General features: G+C 43.1%; 2 protein-coding genes across 12 annotated transcripts in view; one reads left to right on the top strand and one right to left on the bottom strand.

Annotated features, from left to right (window-relative positions):
* The window catches only part of RASGRP1 (RAS guanyl releasing protein 1), a 77,604-nt gene extending 74,902 nt beyond the window's left edge, over positions 1–2,702 (bottom strand). For 2 of the 4 annotated variants that reach the window (XR_012159476.1, XM_073348848.1), the window contains exon 1: positions 2,464–2,702. Coding sequence is in view for 1 of the 4 variants with exons in the window: in XM_073348848.1 (XP_073204949.1) it covers positions 2,464–2,495 (32 nt within the window). In the remaining 3 variants the exon portion in view is untranslated. Of the gene's footprint in view, positions 1–1,570; positions 1,640–2,020; positions 2,058–2,463 lie in introns of those variants that run through there. The other 2 variants (XM_073348850.1, XM_073348851.1) reach the window with 2 other exon arrangements.
* LOC140913113 (uncharacterized) overlaps positions 2,343–20,838 on the top strand; it is a 54,726-nt gene continuing 36,230 nt past the window's right edge. For 3 of the 8 annotated variants that reach the window (XM_073348857.1, XM_073348855.1, XM_073348856.1), the window contains exons 1-3: positions 2,758–2,925; positions 3,364–3,422; positions 8,822–8,907. In XM_073348857.1, the coding sequence (XP_073204958.1) occupies positions 2,810–2,925; positions 3,364–3,422; positions 8,822–8,907 (261 nt within the window). In that variant the 5' untranslated portion in view covers positions 2,758–2,809. The other 5 variants (XR_012159481.1, XR_012159478.1, XR_012159479.1 and 2 more) reach the window with 4 other exon arrangements.

Genomic DNA, 20,838 nt, shown 5'->3' with positions numbered 1-20,838 from the left:
TTAAAAAAAAAAAAAAAAAAAACCTGTTAAGAAATAATGATAGAGCTCATGCCTGAAATATCAGCATGATTTTACAGTGGAATATTTTATAGTTACATGTTTTGTTTCTACTCTTAACTGCTCCTGTAAATGTCCACTTATTCTGAAGTTTTCTTGCTAAGCTAATACAATCATTAGTAACAATCTTATTAGTCAGACTTTCCAAGGTGGCCACTAAAACTGCACCCATAATTCTGCTAGTGTCTATTTTTCACACCTAAAGGTTTTATAAGTACAAAAAGCTTGTGTTTACAAACAGCATTTGAGTTTACCTTATTTGTAAATACAATTTTCATGCAAACATAAAGAGATTGAGAAGGCACAAAAATCATAGATAAAATGTGTGCTCAAATTTGCATTTGCAAAGCTGCAGGCACCATTTTGAAATGCCTTTGAAAATATGGCCTGATAGTTCCCAGTCAGTGATCACCGCTCTATTTGATAAAATGGTTAGCTGTTTCAAGGACTGTAAGCTGCACCCCACTGGAACATCTTCTAAGAGAGAATGTTAAAAATCATATGTGGGGTGAATTTTACTGATGATGGAAGTAAAACACAGATGGCACTGCCTGGAACAAAACTTTGTACAGTAAGCAGCAGTGCAGATCTCCTCCATGCACAGTTCGAACCCTGCAGTGAAACTCATATTTTAACCCCTGTAGGTTCAGGTGTAAATATAAAATACTTATTCAATACAGTTTTTCCTAACAAAAGCACTTAAGATATTAATTAATGAAGTCTAGCAAGGGCCTGTAAGGTAGGTTTTTAGAGTTAAATTGTTTCTGGTGTAAACCCACTGTCTGTATATTACCGATAAGGAAGACAAACTACAGGTGGAGTGATTTTAGTGTCAGAGCTGAAAGTAGAATTCGGGCATCCCTGACTCCAGCTCTGTGCTCCAAGGGGAGTTATGCATGCCTCATGAAGAGAATAGTACCCCTATGCCATAGCTCTAGCAATGAATCACAATCCTTTTCTGCAATTTCTCTGCTATTACAGTGCTGTGTAGTTCATGAAACTCATTTCAGGTATAACCACGCTTGAAGCCAGATCACCAGAAATACAAAGCTAGTGTATGATGGTGCTGCTGATAGAGCAGATGCTAAACACCCCCATCCATTCTGTTGAAGTTAGAATTCTTCACACAGCATGTCTCCTATTTTGTCTAAATATTCCTGCCCTTAGCTTTATTGTGTGACCTCATGGTCTCATTTTATGGGACTAGGTAACAGGAAGGGACCAATCAGCTTACAAGATGCCCTTTGTCGATTCCCTTCCACCTCCCCTTCAAGCCAGGCTGCTACAGCATTACAGGGGCAGTGAAACAAAAGTTACATGTAGCAGGCATGTATTTATTTTGGCTGGTACCAAGAACGCACTCAGAACTGAACCGTGCATGAAATAAAGACAGTCCCTGCCCCAGAGAGCTTACAGCATGGCAACTTTCTGCTTTCAAAAAGCAGGGTACAGAGGGTAACTAATCAATGACATGAGCTGAATTCATCAATTAATTAAAACTATATCCACTTACAGCAGTTAGTCAGCGTGTGTAAGGGGAGTGGAAGCTTCTTTTTTTCCCACCCTGGATTTCCATTGCAAACTTTGGAAGGGAAAAAGAAATCACAAAGTAATGAACGGTCAGCTCGTGGGCTAGCACCCAGCAGTAGGCGGCGTTTGCCGTGTGAGAGGGCTAGCACCGAAGTGGTGACATCTCTCACGCCACACTATAGACTAATGCGCGTTACCCCAAAGGGACAGGTGACTAGAGTCCTTAGACAGAATCAAAGACTCCACAGCTCTGACATTCCTGCAACAGCAGCCCCAGGGGGACGCAAGATCAGGCCAACAGCACTCCTGCTAGGACTCCCCATTTATTACAACTTTCGGGTATTCTCAGTCCACCCCGCTTTCCAAAGCAAGGCCAAAGCCCAGCTCCAGCTGGGAAAGTTACAATCAAGATGGGGAAATAGGATGTTTTTACCACCACATTTCCCTCCCCTCTTTCCCCCGGAGTAACTGGGTAGGAACGCGACGGGCTTTAGACACTCTACTGCAGCAGCCTGGATTTCAACCCTCAGGGCAGTGCTCTCCCTTGTGGGTGGCTTCATCCCAGCCTCCCTGCAAGCGCGGCAGCGAGGCACCTCTGGCCAGGCCCCCCCAGGCCCTAGCCCAGCGCGGGCTCTCCAGAGCCAGGAGTGGGACTGGGCGCCCAAGGCACAGGGGCCGTTAACTCTGCCTTTCAGTGCGAGGACAGCGCGAGTGGGGGTGGGGGTGGGGGTGGGGGAGGGAGAGGGGCCCCGGGACCGGCCCCGGCCCGTCCATTTGCCCTGCATTCCCTGCCGCCTGCGGCCCCTTCGTCCCCTCGCGCCGCCGGGGAGCTCCCGCGTGGAGAGGGATCACGAAGCCAAGTCACGGCAAGCTTACGGGTTCTCTCGCCTCTGCCCTAAGGTTCCCATTTCGGAGCCAGCCTCAGCCCTGCCGGGATCACATGGCGAGCGGGGTCACCAGGAGCAGCGAGGTTTTGGGGGAGCAGCCCCGGGCATTGCATCTCTCCCCGCTCGCTATTTCCACCCCCCCGAGCAGCTTCTCTAGAGAAAGCAGTTGCGAGCGGTGCAGCAGGCGCCGCCAGCTGTGACAAATGAGAGCGAAGATCTTATCGCCAGAAGGAAGTGCTTTAGCTGCTCTTCTGCGAAGCCACCGCGCTTCACAGGTATGGAACCGCAGCAGACTCCTCCTGCTCGCGCGGGCTTATGGCAGCAGCAGCAGCAGCATGTTCCAGGGCAGGGCTCCGTCTGCAACCCACTTGCTTACCCTGGCGGGCCGAGAGGGCTTCAAAGCCCAGCGGAGTTTCATGCTAACCGGAGAAACTCATTTTCCATCGAAAGGGTTTGTGGGTTTTTTTCAGTGGAACGCAGTTTTTGGTTTGGTGGGGGGTTGTGTTTTTTTTGGGGGGGGGGTTGCATAATTTTAGTCCCCCCGGCAGCCAAAAACTGGTTCCGAAAATGTTCAGGGTTTTAACAAAATCCCAAAAAACTTCAAAGACCTAATTCACTGCAAACTAAATTCTGTTCATATTTGCTGATTTCTCCCCACCCCCGGAACAAAAATCCTTTCCCAGCCAACTGTATTATAAACCCATCGAGACCCTCTATTCCCCCTATCAATTGATAGCATACCCTATCCTCCCTGCATCTCAGCTTCCTCACCTGTAGAATGGGGATAAAGATGCCTGGCAACACCTGTCAGATCTATCTGTTTCAGATCTATCTGTTAAGAGCTCTCTCTATATACTAAGAGTTCTTCCATTTATTTATATAACCATAGATGTGCCTGGAGCTTATGGGCAAGGAAAAAACAAAAGAGTTGCCCTTCTGCAAGTCAAGGTAAGCAAAAAACAGAAGGGGAGGGAGGGAAATGGCAGGAGAAATGCCAGATCCAAGGAAGCCCCATGTGGAGACCATGTTCCATTAGAATCACAGGATTAGAAGGGCCCACAAGAGTCATCTAGTTTAACCCCATGCCAAGATGCAGGATGTGTTGTGTCTAAACCATCCACGGCAGATGGCTGTCCAGCCTCCTTTTGAAAATCTCCAGTGAAGAAGCTTCCACAACCTCCCTAGGCAGTCTGTTCCATTGTCTTACTTGTTCTTACAGTTAGGAAGTTTTTCCTGAGATTCAATTTAAATCTGCTATGCTGTAGTTTGAACCCACTGTTTCTTGTCCTGCCCGGTGTGGACAAAGAACTACTTCCATCTTTTTTGTATCAGCCTTTCAAGTATCTGAAGTCAGCTATCGTATCCCCCCTTAATCTCTTTTTCCAAGTGAAACATACCCAGTTCTTTCAGCCTTTGCTCATATTGTATGCATTCTACCCCTTTGATCATTGATCTGGAGGAGGCAGGGCTGGAGTGGGCAGCCATTCTCCACATCATCATCCCCTTCAACCATTACTCCTGGGGGAATTTTGTACCATTGCACATACAGAGGATTTATTTCCCCCACAGATTTCTTTGCTTCCCCACAGAAAAATGATTTTCTGATGGGGAAGCAGAGGGAAGCCACAACAGCGATCATGCAACCCTCCTCAGCAATATGTTTTGGGTCCCCAGGGCAGCTATCAGAGAGGTAAATCACTGTGGGGCAGGAGGTAGAACTTGAGGAGACCCGACTGGTGGCTCTGGCCCTGTGCTGGGCTCATCTGCTAGTCTGGGCTGGGGAGGACGGGACTCCCTCTTCCCCTGCACGGCATCAAGGGCCAGGTCAGACCCACCCCCACCCACCACTTCCTCAACCCATTGCTCCTCAGCTGCAGGGAGAAGGATCGCCGTACAGGGAGCTGCTCCCCCATCCGCCCAACCCCTGTGCATCCAGACCCTGTCATACCCAGACCCTCCTGCCAACCCTCATCCCCGCCCCCGCACTCAGAAGCCCCCCGATGAGTCGCCCTGCACCTGGACCACCCCAACGAGTCACCCACACCCAGATCCCCACCAAGCCACAACCAATTGCACCAATTCTACCCCACATGCTCAGTATCTGGACCCCGCACTGAGCCCACCACATGCAGACCCCCTCTGCCGAGCTCTATCCCCCTCACCCCCAATCCCCCCCAGCTGATCCCCAACCACCTCCACCTGGACCCCCCTGTAGAGTCCCATTACCATTGCACTCAGAACCCACGAACAAGCCCCTGTGCATCCAGAACACTCCACATGCATATTCCCCATTGAGACACCTGCACCCAGATTGCCCCACACACAACCCTCTCAACCCACACTGGGATCCCCCCATACTAAGCTCCTCCACATGGATCCTGACTTGCTGAGCCTACCTGGTGCACTTGGCACAGACGGGCAGGGCCCTGGGGTGTTTCTGGGGCAGGCAGGCCCAGTCCTTGCGCTGTGTCAGGGTTGGGTGGAGCCTCACCGTTGAGTCAGTGTCCAGGGGGTAGGTGGAGAGCTGCACAGCGATCTCCCACCTCTGTGCAACCAGTGGCCAGTGCTTCCCAATGCCATGCTGGAGTCTCCACAATTATTTGACAAATAAAATGTGCAGAATTTTAAAATATTGTGCATAGAATTTTTAATTTTTTTGGTTCAGAATGCCCTCCGGAGTAAATCATGCAGGAATTCCAGCAAGAAACTAAATGTTCCAAAACTTCACTAACACAGTTAAGGTTGACCAGTGGTGCCTCCTGCCTTTCCAGACACTCAGTAAACCCCTGAAGGGGAAGATCACTGGAGGATCCATCCTATGCTGTTGTGAAGGCTGGAGGGATTGAGGAACTGTGTGAGCATGCTGATTTAGAATTATTTCTCTCATTCAAAATAAATAATTCCTGCCCTTAGTTTCACTGTGTGACCTCCTAGTCCTTGTTTTATGGAACAGAGTAAAAAAAGAGGGACTGATCCGTTTTCATTGTCCTCTTACCTGGCTTAAACAAAGGGCCTGAAATTCTTTTTCATTCTGTGAGGTGACAAACCCTTTCGCCCAATCAGGCAGAAAATCTGCGAGTCCAAACTCTGCATTTCCTGCCTCTTACATAGGGGAAAATCTGATCCAAGGTTCTTGCCCTGAGGGATTAAAAATCTAAATTAACTAGGATGTATTGAAGGCCTTGAAGTTGTAATTTAGCAGGGTGTGAATAATGGATGTTATGTGACATCAGAGTAGTGACTATCTCAGCATATTCATTTCCAGCATAAAAAGCTACTGGCAGGTGAGTGAGGTGGCTCAAGAAATCTTTAATGGAATACAAAGGTCATTAATTCAAATCTGACTAGTTTGGTAGTGGCTGAAAGAAGTTACCTTCCAGATGTTCTGTGGGTTATGTGAAATGAGTTGTTGAGTTCAGTTCCTAGTGGAACATCCCAGGTCACATCAAAATTCACCATCCCAGTTCGTACTAATTGGCATCCTCATATACAGTCCTGGCAGAAAGTCCAAAAGGCTGAATGAGCATAGAAACTGAATTGCCCATTGAGTTCTAGAGGTGGTGACTTGAAGCAGCACATTGGTGGGATGGGAGAGCATTCACTGGCAGTGCCTTCCCTGTTTAGTGAATAATTATAAATCCCCTAGGACATCAGTACAACACTTTTCATGAGGAACAAATAAACCAATCATTTAACTGCTCTGCTGAATTCTATGTCAGTCATAACAGCGCATTTTACAATATCACACCCCTGGACTTTCAGGGAGAGCCTCAAATGTTGAACTTGGTCACACCAGTCCCCTCTCCTTCCCAAACCACATTTCTGCAAATAAAGGAGCATCCTTTACCCTCTAGTTCAAGTAGAAAGCAATAGCATGAAATTGCATCACTTTGTATGGGCAAACTACCTTCTCAGAGGGTGCCTGATATAAAAATGAGACTCAGTGGCCCTTTCCAAATCCATTTTAATTATCAACTAAAACCTCATTTTGTTAATGTCTGTCAAAATATAGACATTATAGTTCAGATTTGGTAAAAAGATTTATAAGAGTCAGTGGAGATTTGTGACTCAGACTTTCAAGACCAGGATACTCAGATGTGTCTGCAGATAAGAATTGTGCCATACAGTAGGTCATTGTTTAAAAATGCAATTGGATGAAGGACTAAAGGTAAAGAGTGGCTCTTTAGTTGTGATTCAGAGTTTCAACTGAAAGGGCAAACATTAGTCATAACGTTAACAGCAGTAAATACATGTCATGAAAGCATACGGCACTGTACTTTCCAATACTTCTTTAGGGACTGTTGCTCTCTAGCTGGTAGATGTTCCCAGAACATCCTTGATTGGTGCTGTTCTGTCTCTCACTCCACTTCTCACTCCCTCTTCTCTCCTCACCGTGCTGCTAGAGCAGGGATCGGCAACCTCTGGCACGCAGCCCGCCAGGGTAAGCCCCCTGGCGGGCCAGGCTGGTTTGTTTACCAGCCGCGTCTGCAGATTCAGTTGATCGCAGCTCCCACTTGCCGCGGTTCGCCGCTCCAGGCCAATGGGGCTGTGGGAAGTGGCGCAGGCCGAGGGATGAGCCTTGAGGTGCTAGAAAAACTATGTAAGAGATTCTCTTTGAAGAACCACCTGCATGGCCACCGGTGCTCATTAATCACAACCCTTTGCTGCTGCACTATAAACGGCTCATGTTTAGGTGCTGGGATTGTGTTATCAAAGGTAACTCAGTCATCATCCTGCCTAAGGATGGGATCCAGTCAGATTTCATAAGCCAGCCAATGTAGGCTTCGACAGCAGGGTTCAGTGTCACACAGTTTCAGGATTAATGGTACTGTATTTACCCTCCATTGTCCATCAAGGACAGCCACTTAAGGTTTCCCCGTTCCCAGCCAGCTCCTCTTTTGGATGGAGAACCACATCTCTCCCCCTCCTAACCAGGATTTCAAGGCTGCACACCCCTTGCCATCCTCTGTGATATCCCTAGCAAAACAGACTGCCTAAAGGACAGCCCCTGCACTTTGTTTTCCCTCCGCAGGCAGTGACAGTGTTTTTACCAGCAGTTAATACTCCACTTTTCCTAAGCAAGCACATTCAATCTTCAGGCAAAAACATTACAGAGAAAACATAATAAAAACCGATTTAAGCACAGTAAACATAACAGGACTCACCCATCAGTCTTATGGGGGCCCAAATTGGCCAAAGTCTTTTCAACCCTTCCACAAGGGTTGCCTCCCCTCCCCCATGAACAGATGATCCTGTCTATTTTCTGGATCAGAAAGAAGGCCTAAGTCAGTTTAAACCCAGCTGTTTTACATCAAAAGCCCTTTCTTTGTCTGTTGGTTCTCTGGAAAACCCAGTTAGAAGCAGTATATGAAGCCTCTGCAGTGGGAGGTACCTCTCTGGAAGTGTTTACAACCTAAGTGATTCATCTTAATCACCCCCACTGTTTTTGGTTCCTGGAGCTTCCTCCTGGAGTTGCATACAGTCCCTGGCCCATAGTGATATGTAAACCATGCATACATTTAATACATTATGGTCCCCAAAGATATTGCATGTGGATGCAATATCCATCATTTGACAGTAGGGTCCAGATTTTGAAAGGAGCTCTGTACATACAATCAGAGCCAAATTAGCAAGAGTGTTCAGCTTCTATTTAGGCACCAAGGTAAGAGGACAGATTTTCAAAAGAACCAGTGTATTGGGTGCTGAACTTTTGAGCCAGTCTGGTGATAAGTGTAACAATGGAAGCTTCTGGAGGCTGAACACTTTTTCAAGTCTGGCCCTCCGTTTATAGAGGACATCCAGGAAAAGCAAGGTGCTGCAGGAAATAGCATTAGTGATTCAATAGGAGCTATTCTTCTGAGTCAGCACGGAGCCAGTTTCCAGCATGTTGTCTGAAGATCACTGTGGTCCATGAGATGCCATCTGTCTGATGACATAACGCAAAAATCCTGAGTAGAGCTTGTTGGAAACTTTCTGACAGAACAGTTTTCTGTCGGAAAATTCCGATTCAACTATATCAAAATGTTCCGTGGGAATGTGTCAATGTCAAACTCTTCCAATGGAAGCCAGGCAGGTTTCTTGCCAGTTCTCTGGCAGCCTGCCTGGTGGTCTGCTGCAGAGCCAGGCAGCTCTAGGTTCTCAGGGCTTCTAGGCTCCCTGCTCTGTGGCAGGGAGCTTGGAAGCATGGGTGTTGGACTTTTGTGCAGCTCAGAGAACCTTAAGAATTTTGTTTCAAAAAGTCGAAGTAAAATGGCATTTTGATTTTTCGAAACAAAATTTTGGAATTCTGTTCTGCAAGAAATATTGAGGTTTTGTTCTGATGTAGAACTTTTTTTTTTAAATGTCAGTATTTCCCAGGGAATCGAAATTCCAGATGTCAACCAGTCCTGACCACATAAGACCCTTAAGGGAGCCTGTGACACTTCATGCAAAAGTGAGTGTATTAGCCCAGCATCCTGGCCAAATTCCAGTTTGAGCAGTTATATGCTGTCTATCTTTTGGTTTGTTTGCTTTTCAGTTTAATAAATGTTTTTTCCTGAACACTGTATAAGCAAGCATACACAATACATCATTCTGTCAAATGCAGATATAGTACAGTTCAGCTTTGTGGTCAGAGATAACTGTGATATGTAGATTTTATGGTTTATCCTCTCTTTTAAAAATACTATGATTTCTGTTCTCCAACTGCATTCTAACTCACTAGAGCTAAAGAACCCTATAGAACAAGGGTAGTCAATAGGTGGCCCAGGGGCCAAATCTAGACCACCAGACGCTTTCGAACAGACCCCAAAAATTCTTTTTATTTACTTATTATCATTGGGGTTTTCTTTTTATTATTATTTTGTCTGGAGTCTGGACCTTAACTATACCTAGAACAAGAAATTTGGACCTTGACAAAAAATTATTGACTACCCCTGTTATAGAATGTGATACTAGATAGACATCTACATTGCAATTAAGCACCTGTGGCTGGCCTGTGTCTGTTGACTTGCGTTGTGGAGTTGTAAAATTGCGGTGTAGATGTTTGGGCTCAGGCTGGAGCCTGAGCTCTGATACACTCTCCATTGTGGGGGATCTCAGAGGTCGGGCTCCAGCCCCAGCATCTACACCACAATTCTATAGCCCAAGCCCTACAAGCCCAAGTCAGCTGACCTGGGCCAGCCATGGGTGTTTAATTGCTATGTACTCATACCCTGGCTGTCCAACTGTCTCAGGAGACATCCAAATTCTTTGTATAATCAAAGTTTTAGATAAAAAATATTGGAGTTAGAGGACAGAAAACAAAATTCAGATAAACAGGGTTTATATGTATACCAGTAGATACAAGAAACACAATTGGGGTAGGAAGTATCACAGAAAATTGCAGAGAAAAAAAATAATTGTTTCTTATGCATGAAGATTCACAGGGGGATGTGGCAAGAGGTCCCAATTCAATAATGTTGTTTGAAGTTAAAAATCATATGGGATGGAGAACAAAGCGAAGATCTTCCAAAAGGCTCATGATGCATCCCCTGTAGATACACAGGCATTAAATTAATCTACATAAAATTCTACGAAGGGCTGCCACGTATTCTCATTATTGCTCTACTAATTTAATCTAACAATATACATTTCAGTGGTAGTGAATCAGTTCTTATACATTATATATAAGGCGTTGTGGGACATTCTGTATCAAAGGTGCTATGCAAAATTAAGTCATTATTAATGTCAACTCTAATGATAAAGTAGCATGCTATCATCCTATTGGTTAAAAGGCCTTTTTTCCCCCAATTAAAATTTTTTTTGTTCTGAAGTTTTCTGACAGCATTCACACCTACAGTAAATTGTGACTGGAATGACACCTTGCTCATGTGAATCAGATTGGAACTCTAGAAGTAGTTTGCCCATACAGACAAAAAAAATCAAACAAATTCACATGCATGTACAGACAAAAATTATATATAGAAAAATGCTAAGAATTATTGTATCCATGGTGCAAATGGACAATACATACTGTATATAAAGTTTGTGGTGTCTCCCCCAACAAATAAATGAAGTAATATGATATGCTTCAGACATTCTAACGTTTTTCAGATCTTATACATATTCAAGGATGTCTCTGGGGCTTTTTTAAAAAAGCAAGAGGAGTAATTATCTAAAGTGATTCTCACTTCCAATGAAAATATTCCTAGTTTTCAGCACAAGCAACTAACTACACTGGTAAATAAAGACTGTTCCTTATTTAAAATAGGCTTTATTCTGTAGGTTCCCAAACATGTATTTTAAAGAAATATATGTACTCTATACATGGTTGAATTTATGTACATATCATCTGGGAGTCTTAATTTGGGAGAATATGATAATACTACAATATAAAAGCCTCTACGTTTCCTGAAAATAAGACTCCCTGTGAAATAGCAGCTCAGGGAGAAGATGTGTGTGTGCACGTTTGACAGAGTTGCCTGTGTATTTCAGAGAATGAAAATCAGAATCAAAATTATTTCAGAATGTTTCTTTGAGTAGCTTGTGTCATTTCACCAGAACACAAGTACTGTAATAAGATAAGCACAACACTGAGTTTTAATGATAGCTAAATGACGTGATTATATTTCATAAAATCCTGTGTGATGGCGACATTCATTGTAAAACTAACAGTTTTTCAATTTTTTGTTTTTTGCAACACTTTCCAGTACCAGTAAATCCTGGTGATAGGTATTTTTACACTTCTCCCACTGAGCACTCCCCCACACCAAAAAAAAAGAAAAAAAAACAATCTACACCCTGTGCAAAGTTTAAAACTCACCCCCTTGCTGGGGTTTGGCTTTATTAGCAAATACATTAACACTAGGATAACAAGTTCCATCTCATGCCTTTTCCTCAGTTTGAGTGCTCCTAGGGTTCCAGCTGAAGGACTGCTCAGCCCACACGCTGTATCCTCACTCAGTCTAGGCACCCAAGTGTCCCCTCTATTCAAGTGAGGTGATGAGTCACCTGCCTGAGTGAGTCAACAGGACCTATTTAACCCTTTCCCAAGAGGACCAACCCTCAAAGAGCAGAGTTTCAGGCAAACAGTGCCAGACTGTCTTTTTTCCATGGGCACGTAGAGATAATGCAAATACTAAGACTTTAGCTGGGGCTGGTTGCACCACCTATTATTAAGGTTGCCTAACACTTCTCATTGTAAAAGCCTGTTTTCAGTCGATTATAACTTTGCCAAACTTTACCAGTTTGGGCTAAAATTGTCCATGCCAGGTGTCTACCTCAGGCTGAAGTTTTATGGAAAATTTCAGCAAAACCACTTCAGTAGTTTCCAAGAATGAGGGTAGAGGAAAATATACATATTTTTTGTCCATGTTAAAAAAATTGTGTTGACCTTTTTTCAGGTGCTCCAGCACCCCCATGTTTTGGAACAGGGACTTGAAATTTGGCAAGAGGAGTGGCTTTTGTGTCAGGGATGTGACTTTTACCATCCTATGAAAATCTTCCAAATTTAGCCCAGTTATAAGCCTTTGAAAAATCAGTTTGCATGTGTTCACTAGACCCTTGCTAGAGATTCAGAGCTAAATTCATTGAAGATGCTTTCCGCACTGCGCATGCTCGAGCTCGGGGGTAAGCTGGGTTTTCCCTGCCACTGCAACTCTGGGTGCACTGCGTTTGGGTCTGGGGCCTGGAACTAAAAACAGGGACTTGTCTCTACTGTGCTGTCTGTACTGCTGACACCAAGGCAGTGCAGAGAGGGAAGCTGCCTAATTCAAATGCACAGGGGACAAGAGTCAGACCTGAAGGGGTGTGTATTGTGGGAGTAGATTAGGACAAGGAGCATGAAACTGGGGTGTGGGCAAACTGAGACTGGGAGTTGCGGGGGCCTGGAAGCCAGGGAGACTGGGAAAGGCAGGGCAGGGAGCCAGGGTAGGAAACTGATGTGGGATATTGAGATTGGACATAGATCTGCAGGGAGATTGGGACTGGGAACCAGTGGGTGAGGGAAGTGGGGAGAGAGTTGACAACAAGTCGGGGTGCAAGGGGATCACTGGAACTGGTTGGTCAAGGAAACTGAGGCTAAGAGGAGAACCTGAGGATTAAAGACTGGGCCTGGTTAGGTCAGGAGAATGGGACTGGGATGAAGAGACAGGAACAGGGCAGAAGTAGGCAAGTTTGGGAGAACAGGCAGAAGGTACTGTGTCCACTAGAGCACCTCGCCCCCCTCTGGAGACTGGAATGAAATCCAAGATTCCTGAGTCTTACTATTCCTCTGCTGTCAGCAAATATCTGTGAAACCCATTGGCAAAGTGTGTGTCTCTTCCCTGTCTAGTGGTGGTACACAGAGGAGATGACAACCTACTATTGCTACCAGTTACTCTGTTAGCTCAAGTGGCAGAAGTCTGTGCAGTGGATCTAAAATTTCCAACTCTGCTGATGACCCACATGGGTGTCAATAAATTGTCTTATAATGGAATGTCTGGGGTTTTTTCAGTTTGCTTTTCTAAAGCCTAGGAAAATATGCACAAAAAACTATATGCAAAGAACATTTTTAAGGTTGCAAAGTCAAGCAGAGAAAAATTAGGAGATGACAGAATTACCGTTGCCAGTGCCTATGCAACCTTAATTCTGCTCCCTCGTGTGTATGAATTATGATAGTCTTTAATTACATGACGCCTGCTTCATTCAGAGCACAGGATGGACCTGCTTTGGGGGTGCATCAAGGTTGTGTAGTGAAGGAGACTGTTGTTTTTGGACTCCTTGCTTCATTTGTTGCAGAAGTTGGAAGATGTGTAAAAGTGAATGAGGCAGGAATTAAGGCAGTTGAATGCTGCCCCGGAGAACTGGTTTCTATCCCTGCCTCTGCTACAAAGTTCCTTTGTAATGCTTGGCAAGTCACTTAAACCAAACTATTCCCAGGTGGTCACTAATTGTGCATGCCTCATTTTCTTGGTGCCTGATTCCAGATCCTAAGATCTCATTTGCAGAAATGCTGAGCACTCACAGTTAAAACTGAAGTCAGTGGAAGCTGCGCTTTGAACATATAAAGTGGTATACAACGCTAAATACTCTGAAAAATCAGGTTCTAGGTGTCTCAAATTGCTGATCTCAACAAAGCTGCATTTTCTGACCAAAAACTGTTCAATCCAAAAAAATTGACCAGCTCTACACTTTAAGCTTCTGCTTAAGTGCTAACCTGAATCAAGATCTAGTACTAGAAGCAAGGCATAGAGAAGAGCACATAGCTAAGAGGTTCTTTTCCATGCTACGGATCATGTCTAAATTCGTGTCTTCTCAGACACTCCCATTCTCCAACTACTCTTTGCCCCTTTTTCAGTCCACACTCTGAAAAGTAAGTGAATAGGCCTGTAAGGGGCTTGTGACTGACTTCCACTCAGTGCCCAGGAATATATCAAAGGCTTAACCTTATTTGTGCGTGTGTGTAACCTTCATTCACACTCTGAGGGAGCTCAGCAAACTTGTACTCTACTATGCACTGCAGAGATTTTCAGGATCAAGGCCTTAAGATCATTTAAACTGGGAGACTTTAAAAAAATAATTTACTAAAACTAATCTTTGCCATTAAAGTAAGCACCAAGCAGATACTTTCAGAATATACAAAGGGAACAGATCTTGTTTGTTAGAAAGTGCCATTCTTACATAGTAACTCTTCGGAATAGAAACACACTCTGAGTTACACATTTTTAGGGCTCAGGCCTACAGTTAGTATCTTGGTACCAATGAAAAAGTATGCCAAGAGGAAATCATTTTCCTGCCTGGAGTAATGCTGGATGGCAACAAACACTGAGTCACCCATCTAGAATGAGCAATGTAATTGCCTCCCACACTCAAGTCTTTCTGCACTGGAAGCAGCATACCTTGTACTGTTTGTGAGATCTCACAGTACCTTTTGCTATGCATTGCGAGATTGTCATGATATTGCCTGTCTGGATCAATACTCTGTATCATGAAAACTGAAAGATACTTTTAATTCTGACTCCAATGAAAAATAGAAGCCTATATATGGTGTCAGATGAGTACTCGAATTCATCATTTAGAGCTGTTTGGAAATTTTTCGTTGAAATGGTTTCTTGATTCAAAATGTTTTTTTACAAAATCGAAATATTTTGAAGAGTGTCCATTTCAACAACATTTTGTTTAGAAAACGAATGAAGCAAAGTGTCTTGACATTTTAAGAACAGAATGTTTTGCTTTTTCATTTCAAAATGACCTTTTGAAAATAAATTAACTGTTTTTAGATTTTTTTTAAGTTTTAAAGGTCAAAATCAGAATGTCGTGTTTTGATAGACCCAAAATGAATTTTATTTGAATTTCACTTCACAGGAAATTTAAAGATTTTTTGTTTCTGTTCCAATTGGGAACAGAAGGTTGTTTTTTAAAATGGTTTTGAAATTGTGGAATTTCCCACAAAATGGAAAATCTGGGTCCCACTTAGCTCTATCCTCATCTCTAACCCCTCACTATGGGTTAATGTCAAGTTTTTTGCGACCTCCAAAACTAACAGTGTGTCTATTCAATTTTTACTCAGTTCATGTGAGGAAGCTTGTGTCTACAGAGACACAATTTAGCAACTACTTTTGAAATAAGATTTGCAAGAAGATACAGCTGCAATATCATGTTTTCAAGTCATCAATCTGTAAAATGGAGAGAGAGGAGGTGGGAAAGATCTCAGACTTAGAATCAGTCTTATACTTGAAATCGGATCAGACCTGAGAGGAATGGCACTCAAAATAAGGAAGGGAAGAGGGTAAAAATGCTTCCACAGAGTCTTTGCTTAGATCTCCATCTGTTCCAAGAGACAAGTGCTTAAACAGGAAGTAGGTAACACAATCCCAAATGTCCCATTGTAGACGTTTTCCAAATTCAAGAGACGGTAATTAGCTATTTCCCTAACAGGATATCTCTTGGCCGGGGAAAAAGAGGCAAGACAAAGGTCACTAGAAATATAAACAGTGTATTGTTTTAACCTTTTTAAAGAGGTTTCCTAGATAAAGGACTGTGATGCTGAGCAGGAAATAGTTAAGAATACAGCAGGATGGAAAGACAAGCCCTTAGAAGTTTTCTGTTCTGACTTTAATGTAATTTTTACTCAATGTCTACAAGATAATTTATTTATTATGTGCAAGTAGCAACTAAAACTACCATCAATGACATTTCAGCTCGGAGAGAAGTGTGTATTTTTTCAGGTATGGTTCATTTTAGATACAATTCTAAAGGCTTTCTGTAACTACTCTTGGAGTTCCTGTATAAGGTTGAATAACATATAAGATGTCACTTAAAATGAGAAAGTGGAGTGTTGCATAAATATCTAGATGTGTGCTGATAGTGGTAAGCAGCTCATTAGTTCAGTTTACCAGCATACACCAAGAGTTTCATTGGAATCTGGCATATCCTTTTCATTTCAAACTGGTGTGTACAGTTAGGGCCTGATCCAATGCCCACTAAAGTCAATGGAAAGACTCCCAATGACTTCATTGGTCTTTGGATCAGGCCATTAAACAGCTGCTTTGGTGTACTCCAGATGTTTTGCACAGAGAGGAGAGGTGATTGACTGGAGATTTGTTGCCTTCCCATTTGAACAAAACTGATTTCTCACTCATGACTTGAGCTGGTTATAAAATAGTGAATTGGTCAAAATTATTCAGAGTTTCTTTTGGGTCAAAATTTGATTTTGACAGAGATATTTGCAACCAGTTCTTCCCATAATCAAAGACTGAAAGCAACATCAGCTGTCACACATACGCTAATTTGCCAGAAATATTTATGTATCCTTCATTAGGCTGAGGTAGAAGGAAAAGGGCAGAACAATATTAACTAACAGGCTCCTGAGGCCTAGGACTGAATGGCCAGGGCGGTGCTATTTAAGAAAAGCAGCTGCCTGAGGGAACAGCAGTAATCTGGTGAGCATGGGGAATTTGAGGATTAATTGGGTAGTCAACACATATTTACCAGCTGCTGCTGTGCCAGTTGGCCTGGGGGTGGAGTTGCAGGTGCCTGCCAGCTGTAGACAAAGGCAGAGGGGTCAGCCAGCTGGCAGTGGTAGTGGGGGGAAGAAAAGGTGTGTCTTGGGCAAAGAAACAGCAGGTGGTTTGTAAAAAAAGTGTTGTAGCAGTTGAGGGTGATACACCTAGGTGATTTCTGACTATGCCACTTCACTGGGACTAAAGGGTTAAGGAATGTGTTAAGGCCACAGTGTGAAGTTATGTGGGCTATTTTTAATTGATCAGGCTTTGGCTAAAGGAATGTATCCAATACTAGTTACAAACAAGAAATAATTCTTGCTTTGATTTAATTGTTGCAGTTTTTCACATGTGGGAATTTACTGCACAGAAAAGGCAAAATAATGAATATGGCCTTATCTAATACCCATTCAGTATTTGGAGAAAATGCCTTGAACAGCTGATTCAGCTGAGACATCTGGAAACCCCTCTTCAGGTACTTGACAACAGCATTCATGAAGTTGGCATCCCAAACTGCTTGCATATTTGTAATCTGGCAGAATCTTTACCTGAAAGGGACATAATACTGGATCCTACTCTCATTCAACTTAATGGAAACTTTGCAGTTGATTTCACTGGGAACAGGACTGGGCCAATAAGGGGCCTATGAATGCAATGAGAAACATCAGAGTAGATTGAAGAATCCTGCTAGGCTATAAAGGGCCTCTTTTATTTGCAATTGCTATTCGGTATAAACTGAATATTTGTGGAAACCTCAAGTCCTCAGACATGAAATTATGTGAATTTTCTTGATCTGCTTATCTGCCCATTGTTAAGAAAATTAATGCATTAGTTACTTTCTTAGGGGACAACTCAAAAACAGTGAAAATAGCAAACCAGCAGTGCTGTTAGGTACCACTCTTACTGCTCCAAAATGCTCGAAAAATTCCTTGTTGCTGGCAATGCATGTTATTAATGAACCAGTGCTGAACATGGTCTAACTGCAAGTGTAAACCAAAAACCATGTTCAGCACCATTTTGGTAATCATTTTCTGCAAGTCACTTAGGCCCCAGTTCAGCAAAGCATTTAGTTACATGCTTAAATTTTTGCACAGCAGGGATGGATTTGGCCACGTGTAAAATTGAGGCTGGGCTTTTCAACGAACCCTAAGGGTGTTAGATATCCAAGCCCCTTGGGAATAACAACTCTTCAGGCTCCTTTGCAAATTCCTGCCTAAGTAGTGCTGAGTGAGTTTGCCTCTAATTTTGAGTGCTTCTGGTTTTAATACCACGGTCTGATTGTCAGAGATGATGAGCACTTGCAGTTACAACTTAACTCAGTGTGTTCAGCACCTCTGAAAATCATGCCATAATTGTTTCAAGTTGGGAATGCAATGCTTGAGGTTGCCAAAATTAGAGGCTGCTTTCAAAAATGAGGACCTGCTCTTTCTTGTGCCTCCTTTTCCATCATCTGTAAAATACGGCTAACATTTCACAGGAGTATGATTCATTTATGTTTCTAAAGACCTTAAAACCTTGGTGCTATAAATATTAAGGGCACAGTGCTGTGATAACCTAGAAATGATATCTAACATAAGAAATCCATTAATAAAAATGAGATTCTGACTCTCTGTATAAGTGTGTTTGTGTCTGTGTTTTCTCTCTTCCTGTACACCTTTTGTTATTCTGCCAGTCCTTAGGAAGTTCACACAAGTGGAAGTGTGAGTGTATCTTTATGCAGGGTGACTAACAAGTGAAAAAGTTTCTGTATGTACTATTTTTTCCTTGTCTGACACAAGCACATTTCAAATTTTAATTTAAGATTAAACCCAATGGTATCTGTTTTCAAGAAAAAAGATAGCAAAGGGGGAAAAAACATTACCAGTAAATTGTGTGACTAAATTAATTAGTCACATTAGATTAATTGAACTAATGTTTTAAAAATAATTTTGTTACGTTGTTTTTGAGAACTGTGCCAAATGTTATTACCCTGAGGACTGGTTTCACCATAGCTCCAGCATTTTTCTTTAAAGGATAAGCACACAGAAAATTCTAGTGTGTGTATTTCTTCTAAAAGTTTTCATTTTCTAGGGAAATGATAAAATACAGGGGAAATATTTGTATTTAAACAGGTATATCAGATTCTACACATGTTCAGATCACGAGCTTACATGACAAAGAACAGAATTGGGAGCCAGAATTTTGGGTTGTATTCCTGGCTCTGCCACTGACCTACTCTTTGTCCTTGAGCAAAAAACTTCATCCTTGTGTTTCAGTTTCCTCATCTATAAATGGTTATGATATGTTCCTACTGGTACCTCAGAGGGGTGTTGTAAATTTCATTAATGTTTGTAAAGCACTTTGAGATCTTTGGGTGGAACGTGCTCTAAAAGTACAAAGTAGCATATTATCAATTTACTTAACCTCTCTCTCTCTCTCTCTTTCCCCCTTAACTTTGCTGGATGCACTTTTGGCGGAAATATTTGTGCATACTGACATACTTCTATTCCATTGTAAATGAAGCATAACTCAAAAGTTAAGTTCTCTGTCATTGCCTAGTGTAGATGAAGGCAGAAATTATCCCCAAGGCTACTTACTTTTTCTTGTGCTTTGTCAAAAATAATTAGGATAGGCTGGCATCTCACTGGATCATCTGTCTTTAGGGATATGCTTCTTCACATACATTAGACTGCACTGTAGCTACATTAAGTGCTTAAGTTCACTGGAATGTAATTTCAGACCTTTTAATCTTAAAATACAGACTTTAGTTTAGTCATCCTGTCCCAAAGAAAAACCCACTGGACTTGTGGCAAAGACACCATGAACTCCCCAGTTAAAACACAAGGCATTAACAAGTAATCACCCTTCTTGTGGGGGAGAGCATAGAGGAAGCAAAGGATACAGCCTCTCAACCCTGTTCATTCTGGGGGTCAGATGCTGTCCTCTATTACAACCTCTGTTTGTTACCAGGGCAGCATAATGGGGCAGAATGGCGCCCTGGGGAAATCCCCCCAGAAGAGGGGTAATGTAGGGTTGGCGCACATGTGCACATACATGTCCCCCAACCTGTGCACCACCTAGCACAGGGATATGCCAGGGAATAGGGGAGGAGACAAGGGTAGTGGGGACATGGCAGGAGCGTGAGGGAGAACGGCTGAGTGCTCTGCAAAACAGGCAGCTGGAGGTGCGCTGGTGTGCTAACTAACTCCTGGAGCGGCTCAGAATCCCAGAGGGGCAAAAGTGGCTTAAAGCCACCTTTCTAGCCTCCTCCTGGCCTGTGTCTTCTGTGCTGTGCCTCACAGACGAGACGTTCTGAATCCCCAGTTCAAGGAAGCTCTAGACCCAAGTTTAGGTGGGTCCTCACCTCCGGGCAGCATGGAATGGTGTTCCCACTAGCTGAATCCCCCCACTCCTGAACTTACCTTTTTATGGTTCGCAAATGATGTTTATTCTATAACCAGACTTCACACAGGATCCAAGATGATCACTTTACTGCAGCTTCTTCACATTTCCCATTCTATATCTAACCAGCAGATTGTTGGTTTCATTAGACAGAGGCTTCAACTGAGATCAGGGCCCTGTTGTGCTAAGCTCTGTATAAACTTTTACTAAGAGATGGTCCCTGCTATAAAAAGCTTGTCGTCTATATAGATAAAGGCTGGGAAAGGAAACAAGCACAAGGAGGTAAGGTGTGTGACGTTGCACCCCATAATGCTTTATAGAAATGTGCTTATGAGTGTAAATATGACATAACTGGAATACGTTTTATGCTAGATATGCCATGTAACATATCTCTGCAAAGGTTATGATCTACTGAATATATTCATGCTATTTGTGTGCATGTATCATTCTTATATTTGAAGTTATGGATATTGGCTATGTACTTGTTTGATTTTAAGTAGCCTCAGTGAAGCATTTGGTCAGCTTCTTGAGAAAAGACTATTCTCAGTAAGTGCCCAATCAAGAAACACTTAAGTTGGCAATGAACTTTGAGAGATGCCAATCCACATCTGAGCTTTACTGGGAAAGTGGCATCAACCTGTAAAGTTCTGAGTCATGCATGGACATGTGACTTGCCCATGTGGCTCCAAAACTCCATCTTGCAGCTGGATTCTGCATAGGAGAGGAGAAGGGGTTTCCACCCACAAGAGAAAAATCTATTTAAGCTCCTGGAAACCTCTCCATTTTGTCTTCAGCTGGCTCAAGAGGTAGCCTCTCCAACCCCAAAGGATATCTGAAAGGAACTGGAACAAAGGACAGTAGCTACAGGGGTGTCAGTGATTTCTGGACCCAGACTAGAAGGAGCCTAGTCTGTAAAAGGAACATCTCTGAGGGTGAGATTTCATCTGTAATCACTTTCTTACTGTATTAGGCTTAGACTTGCGTGTTTTATTTTGCTGGGTAATTCACTTTGTTCGGTCTGTTATTACTTGGAACCACTTAAA

This window comes from Lepidochelys kempii, chromosome 6 (assembly GCF_965140265.1).
Source record: "Lepidochelys kempii isolate rLepKem1 chromosome 6, rLepKem1.hap2, whole genome shotgun sequence".
Taxonomy (NCBI): domain Eukaryota; kingdom Metazoa; phylum Chordata; order Testudines; family Cheloniidae; genus Lepidochelys; species Lepidochelys kempii.
This window is presented reverse-complemented; position numbering and strand designations above follow the sequence as displayed.